The sequence below is a fragment of the Hippopotamus amphibius genome, chromosome 11 (genome assembly GCF_030028045.1).
Source record: "Hippopotamus amphibius kiboko isolate mHipAmp2 chromosome 11, mHipAmp2.hap2, whole genome shotgun sequence".
In the NCBI taxonomy this organism is placed as follows: Eukaryota; Metazoa; Chordata; class Mammalia; order Artiodactyla; family Hippopotamidae; genus Hippopotamus; species Hippopotamus amphibius.
The window spans coordinates 347,989-361,923 of record NC_080196.1 but is presented as its reverse complement, the minus strand read 5'-3'; the positions used below and the strand labels follow the sequence as shown (position 1 = coordinate 361,923).

Genomic DNA, 13,935 nt, shown 5'->3' with positions numbered 1-13,935 from the left:
ACAACCGATAGGATGTATGTAAAGAGAACGAGGTTTCGTCTCAGGGGCTGGCTCCTGTGACTGTGGAGGTTAGCACACCCCAGGGTCCGCCGTCAGCATATCCAGGCCCAGGAAGCGCCACTACTTCACCTGGTTCCGCTTATTAGGCCTTCTTCCGACACCACGCAGGCAATCTGAAATTCAGATCTGGGCCTCAGAGGAAAGATTTGGGTTGGAGCTGTAAATGTGGTGCTGTCGTCTTGTGATTTATATGTTTGATCTTGTTCACGATTGCTATCATTACTTCCTGAGTGAGAAGGGAGCAAGAGGCCCTTTGTTATGTGCATGAGGGTCTTGTCTCCCACCTGAGGATGGGGCTCCTTGTCTGGAGGGCCAGCTGTGTCTCTGGAGAGTAGGAGCTTTGAGTCCCACCCCCAGACCGCGGGGAGAGGGGCTGGAGGCCCAGCTCAGTCGCCAGTGATCTAATCAGTCGTGTCTACTTAGTGAAGCCTCCATGAAGCCCCCAAAGGACACGTGGAGATGGGGGGAGTGTCACACCTGCGGAGGGCAGGGGCACTCCACCCCTTCCCCCACACTGCAGCCTGCGCCTCTCCTTCTCGCTGGGCAGACTCTGACACGAGCCCCTCTGGTCACTTCTCACTGCAGCTCTGAAACGCTTCAGTTATTTCTCATTTGTCTTAATAAAGCAATAAAAGCATCAATTTCTGTAAATCCCAGTGTGCAAAGAATTTTGAGTATTGTTGGCCAGTGAACTTAGAAATTCGCTTATTGTTGTTATTGTGAATGTAATAATTCTTTCAAAAGGGCTTCTTTACAAAGAAAAAAATGATAGAAGCTGCACAATGTGTGCATTATTGCTGGAAGAGGCGTGTGTGTCTGTGTGTGCTGGCCTCTTCTGCCAGGGCACCTGGTACTTTGCTGAGAACGGCAGTGATCCTTGTCCTCGTTTTACTCCTTCCAGTCAGCAGTGTTGATCGTGTAGGCCGACTCTCCACACTTCCTCCAGCTTATACCTAAAAGAGGAATAACATTACTTGAAATATTTTAAAAGTTCTTTGGCATCAATATCATAATCATTTTTAATTCATTTGTTCCTAACTTGCAAGTTCTCTAACCAAATACAGCAGTAATTTACCTTTAAAGGGTAACTTTTACATTATGTTTGTGAAGTATCAGAATTTTCTTTTGCATTGTACCATTTTGTGATGGCTTGTTTCTTTGGAAAGTTTCCTAAGTTTGCCCTGTGAGAACATTCTAAATAATAATATTTAGATGTTAGAAAATTTGATAATAAAAAATTAATTGAAATCCAGTTGAAGAGATTTCTCTTTTAATCAGTGTAAAGTTGTCTTCTATACATTACTCTAAGGAGAAAGAGAAATCAGAGGAAAGCATGGTTATCAGTAAACAGATCACACTCAGCTCTAGAATACATTCCCTCCTAAATTAGACTGTAAAACCCCTGGAAGAGGAGCAGGGATGTGTGATTTTTTAAAGATAAAATGCCAGCGTTAGTGCGCGTACTAACGAATGCTGTTGGGGAGAGTGGAGCAGGGCCCGGAGACGGCCGGCCGCCTGTCCAGAGCTGCTCTCGGCTCCGCGCCCCCCGGGAGCAGTGCTGGGGCAGCGTCGTGGGCCGAGCGCCCGTAGGTCTAACCGTAGAAGAGCGTGGATGAAGACGGCATGTGGGGTCCGCCTACCAGGAGGGTAGCTTCAGCTTAATGCTTAGCTTTACTGACGGCCGTTGTTCTTAAAGGTTTTAGGACGATGAATGGCTTTTTGTTGGAATAAGAAGGGCTTTCTGATTAGTCATCCTTTAATCAGAGACTTAGATTACTTCTTATACGTTCCTTTTAATCAAGTTGTAACCATATTTCATGCTTTCTTTATGTACAACTGCCAAAGCACTTATTTTTATAAATTATTTCTAAAGACAACTAATATGTTCTTCTGTTTTTGTTTTTGTTTTTGTTTTTAATTTTGAAGACTGCTGAGAAGTCAGGCCACATTGAAAGATCTAAGAATGTAAGACAAAGACAAAATGATTTTAAGGTAAGTTAAGGATGGGTATGGAGACTTTTTCTTGGGGTAGGGTTTTCTCCACCAAAGTGACTAGAAGGCTTGATCTACGTTGGAGACATTTGTCTTGTGCAGGCCGCCTCCCGCAGTTGACTTAATCAAGTTGATGCCGTTTAATGCAGTTTTGCTTGTTTATCATTGTCTAGAAAATGGTCCAGGAAGTGATGCACTGCCTGGTGCGGCTGGTCCGCGGGGCCCTGCTCCCGCTCAGCGTGGCGGAGGGCGGAGGGCGGCAGCACGCGGGCTGGGAGGTGGAGGCGGAGCTCTCCGGGCAGTGGCTTGCGCACGTCATCCAGACTCTGAGGTAAATGTGGGCGTGTCCTCCGGAGAAGGGGGGGAGCACACACTGAGTGCGGATACGATTGTCAAGACACTCGACACAGACGCTTAGTCTGTCCTTTTGTGTCCACCGTTTCCTGTGTGTCATCTAATAATCGAGCTCTTAACCCTTCCCGGTGCTTGTGTCTGACGAGAGTGTCCCCTTTCCCGTGCGATGCTGTCATCCCTGTCGTGGGCCTGCTCGCCCCTTGTTTTCGGCGTCACCCTGCAGCTTGCAGGCGCCGTCGTGAATCGTGGGGCGACCGAGGTGATGTCAGGAGTTGCTTCTGGATCCCGCTCTGCTCACCTCCGCTTTGCTGTGTTTGTTCCACAGGCTTACTTATGAGTCCTTGACGGCCCTCGAGATTCCTACTGACCTGCTGCAGACGGTCCAGGACCTCATCTTGGACCTGCGAGTGCGTTGTGTGGTGGTCACGCTGCAGCACACGGCAGAAGGTGTGTTGAGAAGCACAGATAGCCTTGGCCAGACAGCCGCTCTCGGCACACGCCACCTCTTCAGCGTCCCGATCCTCGGAAGCAAGAAGGAGATGCTCTTACAGAAATTTGAATGTTTCAGATCATCTGTAGCTCGATATATTTTTTTTCTTTTTTGAATACTTTTCAAACTATTTACTTTGAGATGCCAGACCATGCAGAAATCAAGATGGATATACTTGAAAAATATTTAAGGGTGTAAGGACATCCTTATGGGAAACGTTAAGTGGAAAAAGTAGAACATAAAATGTGTGTGAAGTATGATCCCAATTTTGAAAATATATATGTATTTGAAATTTTAATTTAGAAGTATCAGCATAGAATCAGAAGAAAGACTGTTAACAGTTTCTCTTTGCAGCGAAAGTTTCTTTATACTTTTAGAGTTTTCAGAATTTTTGCACATAGTCATAAACAATAAAGGTTCTCTTCACCAGGCGGCCTTTTGGGTGCCACCTATTTTCAAAAACAGTGAAGACCATTGTTATAAAGGCTGCAGGCTGCTGGTGTCTGTGCCCAGGAGCTTGTGGCAGGAAGGCCGCATCTGCACAGACTGGCTCCTGGCCCGGCCGAGGGCTCGGCCCTCGCGTGTGCTCCGGGCGCCGTCCTCCCCCCGCCCTCCATGGGAGCCGTGCTGTCGTCACTGGGCACACAGGGCGCCGAGGGAGGGTCCACTCTGGTCGCCAGAGTTCTCGGGGGACACCGCCGTGTGTCCTGTTTGGTACCTGTTCAGGGTCATCGGGTGCTGAGTTGGTGCCGACTGTCCCCTGACGCTGTCAGCGAGCCTAGCCCAGCACCCTCCAGGTTGGGTTAAGTGGACAGTTTTATTTACATTCATGTTTTCTTAGAAAAACCCAGGGAGTCGTACACATGTAAATCCTTGAGTCTGCCAGAGTTATAGTCTATCCCTACTTTCACTAAGTTTTTACAAACATATAAAAAAGTTAAAAACCATAACCTTTTTGGATTTCTCTCTCTAAAGTTCAGTGAGATACGTGAAACAAGACGCCTTTGTGTGCTTGTGTTCCCTGCAGAGATAAAGAGATTGGCCGAAAAGGAGGACTGGGTTGTGGACAGTGAAGGCCTGACGTCTCTAGTAAGTTTAAACCTTTTTCAGTGATGAATCGTTCTTGTCCAATGTGTGCAAGACAGTTGATGTTTTTGATAATGACGAGCCTGTGCTGTCTCTGTTGCAGCTCTAAAAAGTTTCTGGAAATGGAAACGCAACTTCTTAAAGCTTTCCTTCGCAGAGTCATTTTCGCTTAACACTGACCACAGATATTTAAAAAGTAGTAAAAACTGGATCCCCGTTAGAGTGATCGTTCTTCATTCTGTCACTCTTAACTATTTTTTGTTTGTGTTACATTTTTAAATGTAATTCTCAGTTACCCAGCAGCTTGAATTTTTTCAGAAATTCATGATGGGGGGAGACATGCTGTTGCTGGGCCCGAAGGCAGCACAGACAGCAGTGAGCGCCTCCAGATGCACGAGAGGCCAGGCAGGCAGCCACAGCCAGTCTGCTCACTGTGGAGGAGTCGTCCTTTCAGATGGGGCTTTGAGATTTCCGGAATCCCCTTGGAGGTGGTGGTGGGTCAGGGCTCCTGAGTTCACGCTTTCCAGTCTGTCCCGTGGATCCCACAGCAGCCCTGTAGGTGAAAACATGCCCGCCGTGGCTTACACAAGGGGGCATTTCCTTTTTCTCTCCCACTAAAGAGGTTGGGACTGGGGTGGCAGCTACGTCATGCAGTGCGGGCAGGGTCCAGGGCTCCTCCAGCCTCTGCTTTGTGATCCTTAGTGTGGCTCCTCTCTCAGGGTGGCCTCATGATCACAGGATGGCCACTGCAGTTCCAGCCATCACGGCCTTGTTCCTGTCAGCAGGGAAGTCCAGCATTCCCAGGAGCCACAGCTGACAACTCTGCTGGCATTTGATTGGCCAGAATTCATCCACATGCTGTCTGCGATGGAGGGTGGAAAACATGTAGCTTTTTAGCAGAGCACGTTGCCGGCCTCAGCAGTTTCTGTCTTACCTTAGCAGACGGGTGCGGGCGTACAGCGTCTGACAGTGTGGTGGGGCTGCTCGGGTTGTTGAGGAGCCGCCGTCCCCTGCAGCATTTCTTCGTGTCCTTGAGTGTGTGTGCTGGTCCACAGTCTTCCTCTGACAGCTGGGGAATTTTTGACAAGTTGAAATTCTTTCCTTCTTTTCCTCCGAAGTTATAAATTAAAATTTATGCTTTTCTTTTACTTTTCTTATTGCGGTTCCTAGAAAAGCTAAGGTTCCACACAGGACGTGTGTTTGTGGCTCACGCCGCACTTGTGTTGGGCGGCACTGGTGTGGAGGGAAGGCCCTGCGCTGCTTCAGCGTCTGGTCTGCTTCCGTCCTTGGCTCTGCCTCAGGAGCCCTGCCATCTTCAGAAGCCCCTGAACCCCTCTGCAGAATGTTTGCTCACAGTGTTGTTGGCTAGGATTAAGTGAGATGCTGTCCAGAAAAGCTGTAACCTACAAATCTTTATACACATATGGAGGATTTTAATTCTTTTAAACGAATACTTGTAACACTAGGGCCAGTGTAATAAAAATACCTTAGATTTACATAAAGCCTTACTGTTATCAAAGCTCTGTCCTACACCTGTGTCCTCCCTAATTATCACAGCAGGCCCGGACGGCTGGCCATAGAGACATCGCTGGACCAACACCACTGAGTTACTGCCCCAAATGAAACCAGCCAGGGCAGAACGGGCCGCACGGTCCTGACGCTGGGTTCTTAGTACTGGCTTCTTTGCACAAGATCATTGTGTGTGTTCAGTCTGAGAAAACAGAGCATCTGTTTTGAAGGATTTATGTTCATTAAAAAGAAAAAAAACTGACCAAAATTGAACAGCTTAGTCATGAAACAGTTGTTGGCTGCAGGCCCTTCTTCAGGCTCGGGTTGCTCACGCACCCCGTCTCGTGCACTTGTGTGAGGACTGCGCCGCGGGGTCCGCAGTGTGTGCAGGGGAGGTAGCAGCCACGTCTGAGGTTGTTTGTTTGTAGGAGACAAGCCCCCTCGAAAGTCCTTTGAAATGGTTACTCTAGAAACTTGCTTCTAGTCAATTTTTAACTGTAATATGGTAAGAAACTGCAACCATAGAATAGCTAGTTTCGTGTTTGGTGACACACAGGCCAGAGACCTAAACCCACTCAGGCACGGTTCGGTGCCAGCCAGCGTGTCTCCCTGGACGTCGCTGGGGAAGTGTGCTGATCACCCCCTAGACGTGTGGGAGCTGCGTGTGCCGCCAGCTGGGGCACAGACCTCCAGCGCGAGGGAAGGTGAGTCCAGGCCTGGAGCCACATCCAGGGCCCAGCTCGGCGTGTTCATCGAACATCTGAAACCCCCAGGTTTTGAACCGAGAGTCAGTGGTCGCAAAGGCTGTCACACACGTGACTTTATGTTTTCTTAGCGTTTCCATGGTGCTGATCCCGCTTGTCTGAAATCAGGATGCTTCTTTCCCTGCGAGTCCTTGTCAAGTTAAAGAAACGCACATGACTGTGCTTTCAGCTGAGTGTCTGAAACAGCTTGTTGGAGAGCATCCTCTTTTCTACTTGTGTTGGAAGTGTTTTCTGCCTGTTTTCCGTTTGGATGAGTCTGAGAATTTTCTTCTTTCAGAATCACCAGAATGGGATGTGATAACTTACAGTCAGCTGCCTTGGGCGGCTCACCCACAGAGGCAGAGATAGTGCGCGTGCTTTCTTCTCAGAAGAAAGAAGTGGCCGCTGCGTAGACGCACTTGCTCCCGTTCCCACCGGGAGTGCTCCCTGGGCTCTGTTCACACCCTCCTGCCAGAAAGTTAGGTACCCGCACGGGAACAGTGGCACTGACCTGCCCGCCCTTGAACTTGGGGTTGAATTCCCGCTGTTAGTATTGTACCGTCATAGATTCTGCTCCCTCCTGGGGCAGGCGGGCGGGTTCGGTGGGGGGCGTCTTGCCAGCCTCTGACGCGTGTGGCGCTCTGCGCCAGCCGGGTTCTTGCCCTGCCCGTGGCGGGTTCTGCGCCGCGACGGCTGCGCGTGCCTGACGGTGCCCTCTGGCGGCTCCAGAGCACCGTGTGACAAGGACGTGAAGCTGCCTCAGGCCTGGCTCCCTCTCTGTGGAAGGGAACTCCTCTTGCTTTGGTTTGTACACGGGTGTCTCTGTTTTCTGTTCGATTTCCCCCCCACTTCTCTTAGTGCCTGCGGTGTGCGTGGCGGGGAAGGCCCGACTGCACATGCTGCGCAGAGCTGGCGCAGCGGGCCTCCCGGCCCCTCCCGTCTCCGGCTCGGTGGCCCCGCGCGCCCCGGGTCTCGGCGTGGGTGTCCTCACGCCTCGGGGGCTTCTCCTGCGTAGAGCAGCCCCCCACCACCGCCCCGTCCCCTTTCCTCGGCGTGCCCCCTCGTCCTCTTCGTGGCACTTACTCTTCTTTGCAATCCGTTTATTTTACTTCTGCACTTTTTTTCTGTGAAAGTGACCGTGTGTCGACTCCGCCCAGAATGTATACGTAATGAGGACGCGTGTCGCCGTCCCGGGAGTGAGCCTGACACAGGGCGAGCCTGGGGTGCGGTTAGGGCTCAGGCAGACGCGTCCTGAAGGCCATCCGTTGGGTATGTTTTCGAGTTTCGTCTTCTGACTTGATGGACGTAGAAGGTGACCGGAGAGACGGTTTTGAATGAAGGGTGCCGGCCCACTCTGGGTCGTGGTCACCGCCGTCCGCGGTGTTGACGGGTGCAGAGGTGAGGAAGGCCCGGGACGTGCCGTGTGGGCTGTGTCTGCGCTTTATCCTGGCATCTGCCCATCAGAAGAGTAGAATCTTGAAGAAAAATTCTCGTTCTACCCGACGTCTGTCCTGGCTGAATTAGATGTGCTTTTGGGACTCAGCATCTTTAAATGTCAAGTGCAGAGCACGCCGGGTCTGGGTCCGGGTGACGGGGAGGTTATCTGTGTCCCGGTCCCTCTCCGCACGTCTGGGAAGCGGGACGTCGGGGCCGCGTGCGCCCCTGCTCCGGGGTTGCGCGCCCAGGGCCTGTGTGCTTCTGTCTCCCGCAGCCCTGCCAGTTTGAGCGCTGCGTGCTGCTCTCCCTGCAGTCGCTGCGAGGCGTCCTGGAGTGCAAGCCCGGAGAAGCCAGCGTGAGTGTGCGAGAGCAGCCGCCCGGGGGCGGGGTGGGGGGCGGGGCCGGGGCCCACCGAGCGGGTTTGGGTCATCGCCGTGCCGGTCACCCGGCCCGAGGCCTGCTCTCCGTTCCCGCCTCTCTCGGAGTCAGGTTGCCCACACCGGGTGCGCTTTTTCACGTGTTAACGTCTCATGTGAACTTCATAAACAAAAAGTTCTCGTTCTTCCTTGCAGGTCTTTCAGCAGCCCAGAACCCAGGAGGAGGTTTGCCAGCTGAGCATCAATATCATGCAGGTACCGTGTCGAAGCACCGACGCCTGCAATAGTGCCGAGTGCTCGTCCTCCCTGCTGTCCATAGTCCGTGCCCAGCAGACGTGAAATAGCTGTTCTTTTCCATCTCGCCTGAGCACGTAGTAGTTTGTGGTAAATAAGTTCAAGGCAAGATGAGCTCCCCCTTGCCTAGCAGCGCCCCGAGACCTCATTTGTATTACGCTCCCTTGCTTGTGTTCTCGTGGTGCCTTGCGTGTGTGTATCTGTCAGAGCACAGGTGAGATGACATGGCGGTTGTTTACATCATACCCAGAGCGCCAGGTTCTTTGGGACCGGTGCCTTCTGGGCACAGAAACACAGCTGAACACATGTGAGAGAAGCAAATAAAATGTGTTCAAGAACCTCATGATGGGATCAAAAGAGGTGCTTCAAGTTGCTGAGCACGTAGCCTCATGCACTGGGATGCGTGTTGCCAGCGCGTGCCTGTTGTGTGTGTGTGTGTGTGTGTGTGTGTGTGTGCGTGCGCTCCATACACGGGACACACAGAAGGTGTATGTGCGTGCATACCACTTACAGGACAGAGCCTGTATTTCTGATTATTTACATAAAATTACCTTTAATGTCCGAATAGATTAGTATCTAAGCGTTCATACCACTGAAACGTCTTATTTTTGACTTAGGTTTTTATACACTGTCTGGAACAGTTGAGCTGCAAGCCCGATGCTGACGTAGATACTGCACAGTAAGTAGAGATGACAGGAGCCTTGCCGATAACGCGTACGAGGGTTGAAAATACAGACTCTTGTTCTGTGTTTGGGCTTACACCCTGAGACGTCCAATGAGAGAGCGCGAGTGTTCACGTGAGTTGTATTTTTATACATGTGGCCTGTATTCGTTCCACAGGCTCTTCATCTTCTGAACTTGTCTCAGCTTTGCTGGAGGCACGTTGAGCAAACGGAACACACGGTTAGCTTGCTAGGCGTCCAGAGGAGCAGGGTTTATAGATGATAAAACGGGGAGTTGAGTTGCATGACTCCTGGTGGGCGGCTGTCACGGCCGTGGTGCTGGGGTTGCCTGGGCTCCTGCGGACGCACGCGGTGCAGGTAGAAGTCACTCTGGGCCACACTCGGCCAGCTGAGCCCCAGAGGCACGTGTCGATTCCTGATGTTTCCAAATTCGTGTGAGAATTCTCTTAGAATGATGCTCTCTGGGATTTTTTAAAAGCTAGTCTTTCTGAATATTTGGCACGTGTATCTTCTGTGTACCTAAAGTTTATGCTCTGACACAGATCATACTGAAATACATGCCTCTTAAGTCTATAACTGACAACTGGAATTTTTTCCATGTTTGTCTGTTTCCATGTTTCCATGGGTTTGGCCTCTCAGTATATAGGACACTTATCTCTCTGAGACTTAATACATATTTAGTTATTCTAGTTTTTCTTTGATTGTATGTGTTTAGCATATTAACTTACCAGGAATTTGTATTGTTAATCAGTTTCCTGATGTTTTTGATTAAATAAGTCTTTTCTTGTTGTTTTGTTACCATTTCTGTCCCACACATCACTGAATTCTACTGTGTGGTGAAGGTATTTCTGAACTTTATCTTCTGTTCTGTTCATGCACAAATGTTCCCTATCAATCAGTTTTTGTTGTTTTAATTATCATTAGTTTATTTTTTTAATGTTTTTCAGATTGGTATTCTTTTACTGCTTCTCTGTTTTTAGATATTATTTGATATTTTTATCTGTTTAGTCTTCCATATGAATTCTAAAATTGGTTGTTTAGATTTAAAGAAAAGGAGTCCCGCTAAGATGTTAACTACTATTCTGCGGTACCTATAAATTAATCAGTGGGTCTTTGGTGTTTCCTCCCTTGCAGTTTCTGTCTAGTCTCCTGTGGGTTATTAACTTAGTTCCTAACACAACTCACCTGTAAGTCATTTACTATGAATGTGAGCTCGAAAAAGTCCCCTCTAGATTATGATGGGCAAAAACATTTCCATTGTGAGAGTCTATACCTGGAAATTAAATTATTAGGAGGAGCCCAAAAGCACATGTTATATGCCTGTGTTCATAGATAGTCCACAGTGTCTACTGTGAGCTGTTAGGTGTTAAATATTAAAGAACAGAAAGTTACATGATTTTTGACCAAAAGATTTTAAAGTCAGATTTACATAGGTTTCATTGCTTTTTTTTATTGAGGTATAATTGACGTATAACGTTATATCAGCATTTTTAATTTTAGTGCTTTAACTCTAGCTGTTTTCTTGCTTCTTTGTTCAGTCTCTCCGTTGACATTTCATCTCCTGATTTGTTTGGAAGTATCCATGAAGACTTCAGTTTGACTTCTGTAAGTAAGATCGTGAATAATTAAGATGATACATAGAAAGTAATACGTGTCATTTAAAAGCTGCGTAATGACTGTCTCGTCACTCCGTCTAAATGACTGATGCTTGTTGCGTGTTGCTGCTGTAGCGTACTGCTCTTACTTTGGAGCCGTGTTTTATTTTGTGGAAGTATAGTAAAGGTATAGTCTTGTGTGTATTACACACTTAGAAACATTTTCGCTGAAGTTGCCACTGAAGTGCTTCTGTCTCCTCTCCGCGTCGTGTGGGTTCCTGAGTGTGGTTCCTGGTGCTTGAAGGCTGGGAAAGAGGCAAAGGATGGGCACTCTTTCTCCATAGTTTCCTCTTTAAACAGAGAAGCTCTGCTTTTCTCTATTTTTTTTTCTGTAGGTTCCCTAATAGCATTTTATTTGAACACAGAATTCCATGGCAAAACCAAAACCAAATCACCTTTTCTGTAAACACACACGTTTTAAACATATGCGTGTGTTTAGGAGGATTCACACACACACACTTTATCCGGTATGTACATTCAGCCGTTGAAATTCAAACTCCAGCTGTCTTAAAAAAAAAAATGATAATAACCCTCTCAGGTTTGTCATTGGCTTGAAGGATGTGTGTGTCGCTCAGGAAAGAAAACATGTGACCTAAATTTCCTGCCATATATTATTTATACAATTGTTATAAGTATGAATTCCCAATAAGGATTTGCTGTATTAGGAAAAGTATAGTTTAATCAAAGTAATTTTTTTTAAAAGCTGTCGTAGGTTTAATTACTTGAGTGACTAGGTAGATAATAGCGCTGTTCACGGAGAGAATTCAGGAAGAAAACAGATTCTAAAGAAAGATTAAAAATTCAGTTTGGGAGCAGATGTGTTGAATGAGAGACGCTGAGGTGGGATGTCTGGTGGCTGATTGGACCCCAGGAGAGAGATCGAGGTACAGGTTTGTGAGTCAGCAATATAAGGCCTGGGCGTGGATGAGAATACCAGGAAAAATAGTAACAGAGGAGGGCCAAAGATATACAAACAGAATTGGGGTACCAGTATCTGAGGGAAGGCCCGAGGCAGGGAGCCTGGAAGTTCCTTGAGAAGGAAGGATCAGAGAGAAGCAGATCCAGGGGGAGCGTGTCCCTGAGACGGGTGGAAAGCGCGTCTAAGCATCGGAGTATTGAGCGGTATCGAGACTGACGGGGCATCAGGCCTCCTGGGAGGGCGTGTGGACGGCCGAGGGGCACCTGCCTGCACTGGGTCAGGGATGAGGGCAGCGGAGGACGGCCGTGTGGTGAGTTCACGCTGTTCTTGCCCTGTGAACGTGGGAGGAAGGCTAGAGGAGGACACGCTGAGGAAGGGTCCTTCTCAGTTGAGACAGGCCTTGCCGCCTGTCTGGCCAACTGACGCCATTTCTGGGTCTTTGGGGACGAGCCCCGTGCCTACGTGAGGGTCTTCCCGCGTCCGCAGCAGCTGCTGTGTGCCCGCAGCGTCCCTGCTCGAGCGGACACCACTTGCTGGGCGCTGCTTCTCCCCTGAGCCGGGACTCCCCCGAACCACACCTGAGCCTCCACTCTGCTGTCACCCAGACCCCCACGTGCTTCACACTTGCTTCTGCTGCTCGCTGGACCTTCTCTCTCCCGTTTCACTCTCCTGACGTTGGTCCAGATTTGGTACCACATTCAGTTCCTGTGTTTTTCCCCATTGGGGGATATCGCGTTAGAGTTGGTCCCGGTGATTGAGGTCGTCTTAGGGTCTTGTTCTGTCATCCAGCAGAGAGGCAGCTGTGGGAAGAAAAAGGGCTAGGCTTCTGGTTCACCTCCTGGTCTGCTGCTTACTGACAGGAGAATCTCGGGCACGCCACTGAGGACGGCCTCACGCCCGCATCACAGAGATGCCGTGGAGGAGCCGGAATGGCACGTGAGGCCGGGGAGCCCTCGGTCTGCAGGTGCCACCTTGCCCAGGTTACAGGCCCGGGTCTGCAGGTGCCGCCTTGCCCAGGTTACAGGCCCGGGTCTGTTGCCCAGGTTACAGGCCCCGGTCTGCAGGTGCCGCCTTGGATGGGCTGAGTTGTTATTTTCAAACGTGTGTGTTCATCTCAGTCGTTCATCAGCTCTTGACGAGGCGTTCAGTTTAGGAATTCGATTGTCAGTTTTTCTTCACACTCTTGTTTCCTCTGACTGGTTATATTTGAGGAAAAAATACGCTTACTAAGAGTAGGACTTCAAATCGCTCGAATAGTTTTTCCATTCTGGGGGAAGAACCATTCAGATTACAAGGGTGAACATCAACCAGAATTAATTAATGAGCAGGGCAGGAAAGGGGCAGGGGGCGGGGGCCATGCCTGGAGGGCAGACTCCCGAGGAAGCTAAGCAAAGGCTGGTTGTGGGCTGAGAGGGCAGGTGAGATGTTTGTGATGCCGTGTGCTCGGAGCGGCTGATAAAGCGTCACGGTGACTTTATGTCCCGTGCTCTACAGGGACCACGTGATGGTGACACGGGGGTGGGCAGGGGTCTGGCCTCCCCCAGCCTCGCCTGGCACCTCCCAGCGCCTGTCTCGGGCAGTCTGAACACAGGACGTGGAGGAGGGGTGGACGCGGAGGAGGGGTGGACGCGGAGGAGGGGTGGACGCGGAGCGCGCTGACCTTGTTCGAGCCTCGGCTTCCCATCTGGGGAGTCATTCAGGCCACTTACAACCTTTCATTGCTTTGAAAGCACCGTGATTATTCCTGGGCCTTTAGTTGTATCTGTTGACGACCACAAAAGGCAGCAAGCAGGCCACACGCTGCCAGAACTAAACAGTAGCGTTTTAAGTACAGACATAGGATGTCTTGCACGTTTTGAAGGAGCCGATGGAGTTCTTGGGTGACGCGGCTCCGGAGCGTAGCCCTGTGGTCTGTGCGCCTGCCAGGGCCTGGCTGTTCCCTTCTGCCCCCCTGACCTTAGCCTAAGTCACCCTGGTGAGGACCTGGCAGCAGGCACAGCCTGCCTTAGATTTTAGTCACGGATCTAAACCACGGCCCTAAATTAGTCACAGCTGTTCCAGAGAAGCCATCACACCTGCGGGAGCAGGGACAGTGCCATTCCTGGAACTTTCTTTACAAAGCCAGTTCACTGAACTCCAAGAGGGCGGTGGCTGTATCGGCCCGGGGTCTGGCGACTTTGATAAGAAATCAGCTTAGGCAGCTGGAAGCCGGGGGAGCGTGGAACAGCCCTCCACGGCCGGCTGGGGAGAGGTCAGTCCCCAGAAGAGCGAGACTCTTCTGCGTAACACGTCCTGTGAAGGAGCCCATCTGTGGATGGCATTACAGTTCTCCTCCA

The 13,935-nt window shown here is 50.0% G+C and overlaps 1 protein-coding gene across 8 annotated transcripts in view; it reads left to right on the top strand.

Annotated features, from left to right (window-relative positions):
- The window catches only part of EXOC2 (exocyst complex component 2), a 146,089-nt gene that overhangs the window by 84,618 nt on the left and 47,536 nt on the right, over window positions 1–13,935 (top strand). For all 8 annotated transcript variants that reach the window (XR_009048053.1, XR_009048051.1, XR_009048052.1 and 5 more), the window contains exons 13-20: window positions 1,987–2,052; window positions 2,226–2,383; window positions 2,732–2,853; window positions 3,924–3,985; window positions 7,946–8,026; window positions 8,244–8,303; window positions 8,960–9,021; window positions 10,564–10,630. Coding sequence is in view for 4 of the 8 variants with exons in the window: in XM_057699582.1 (XP_057555565.1) it covers window positions 1,987–2,052; window positions 2,226–2,383; window positions 2,732–2,853; window positions 3,924–3,985; window positions 7,946–8,026; window positions 8,244–8,303; window positions 8,960–9,021; window positions 10,564–10,630 (678 nt within the window). In the remaining 4 variants the exon portion in view is untranslated. The remainder of the gene's footprint in view (window positions 1–1,986; window positions 2,053–2,225; window positions 2,384–2,731; window positions 2,854–3,923; window positions 3,986–7,945; window positions 8,027–8,243; window positions 8,304–8,959; window positions 9,022–10,563; window positions 10,631–13,935) is intronic.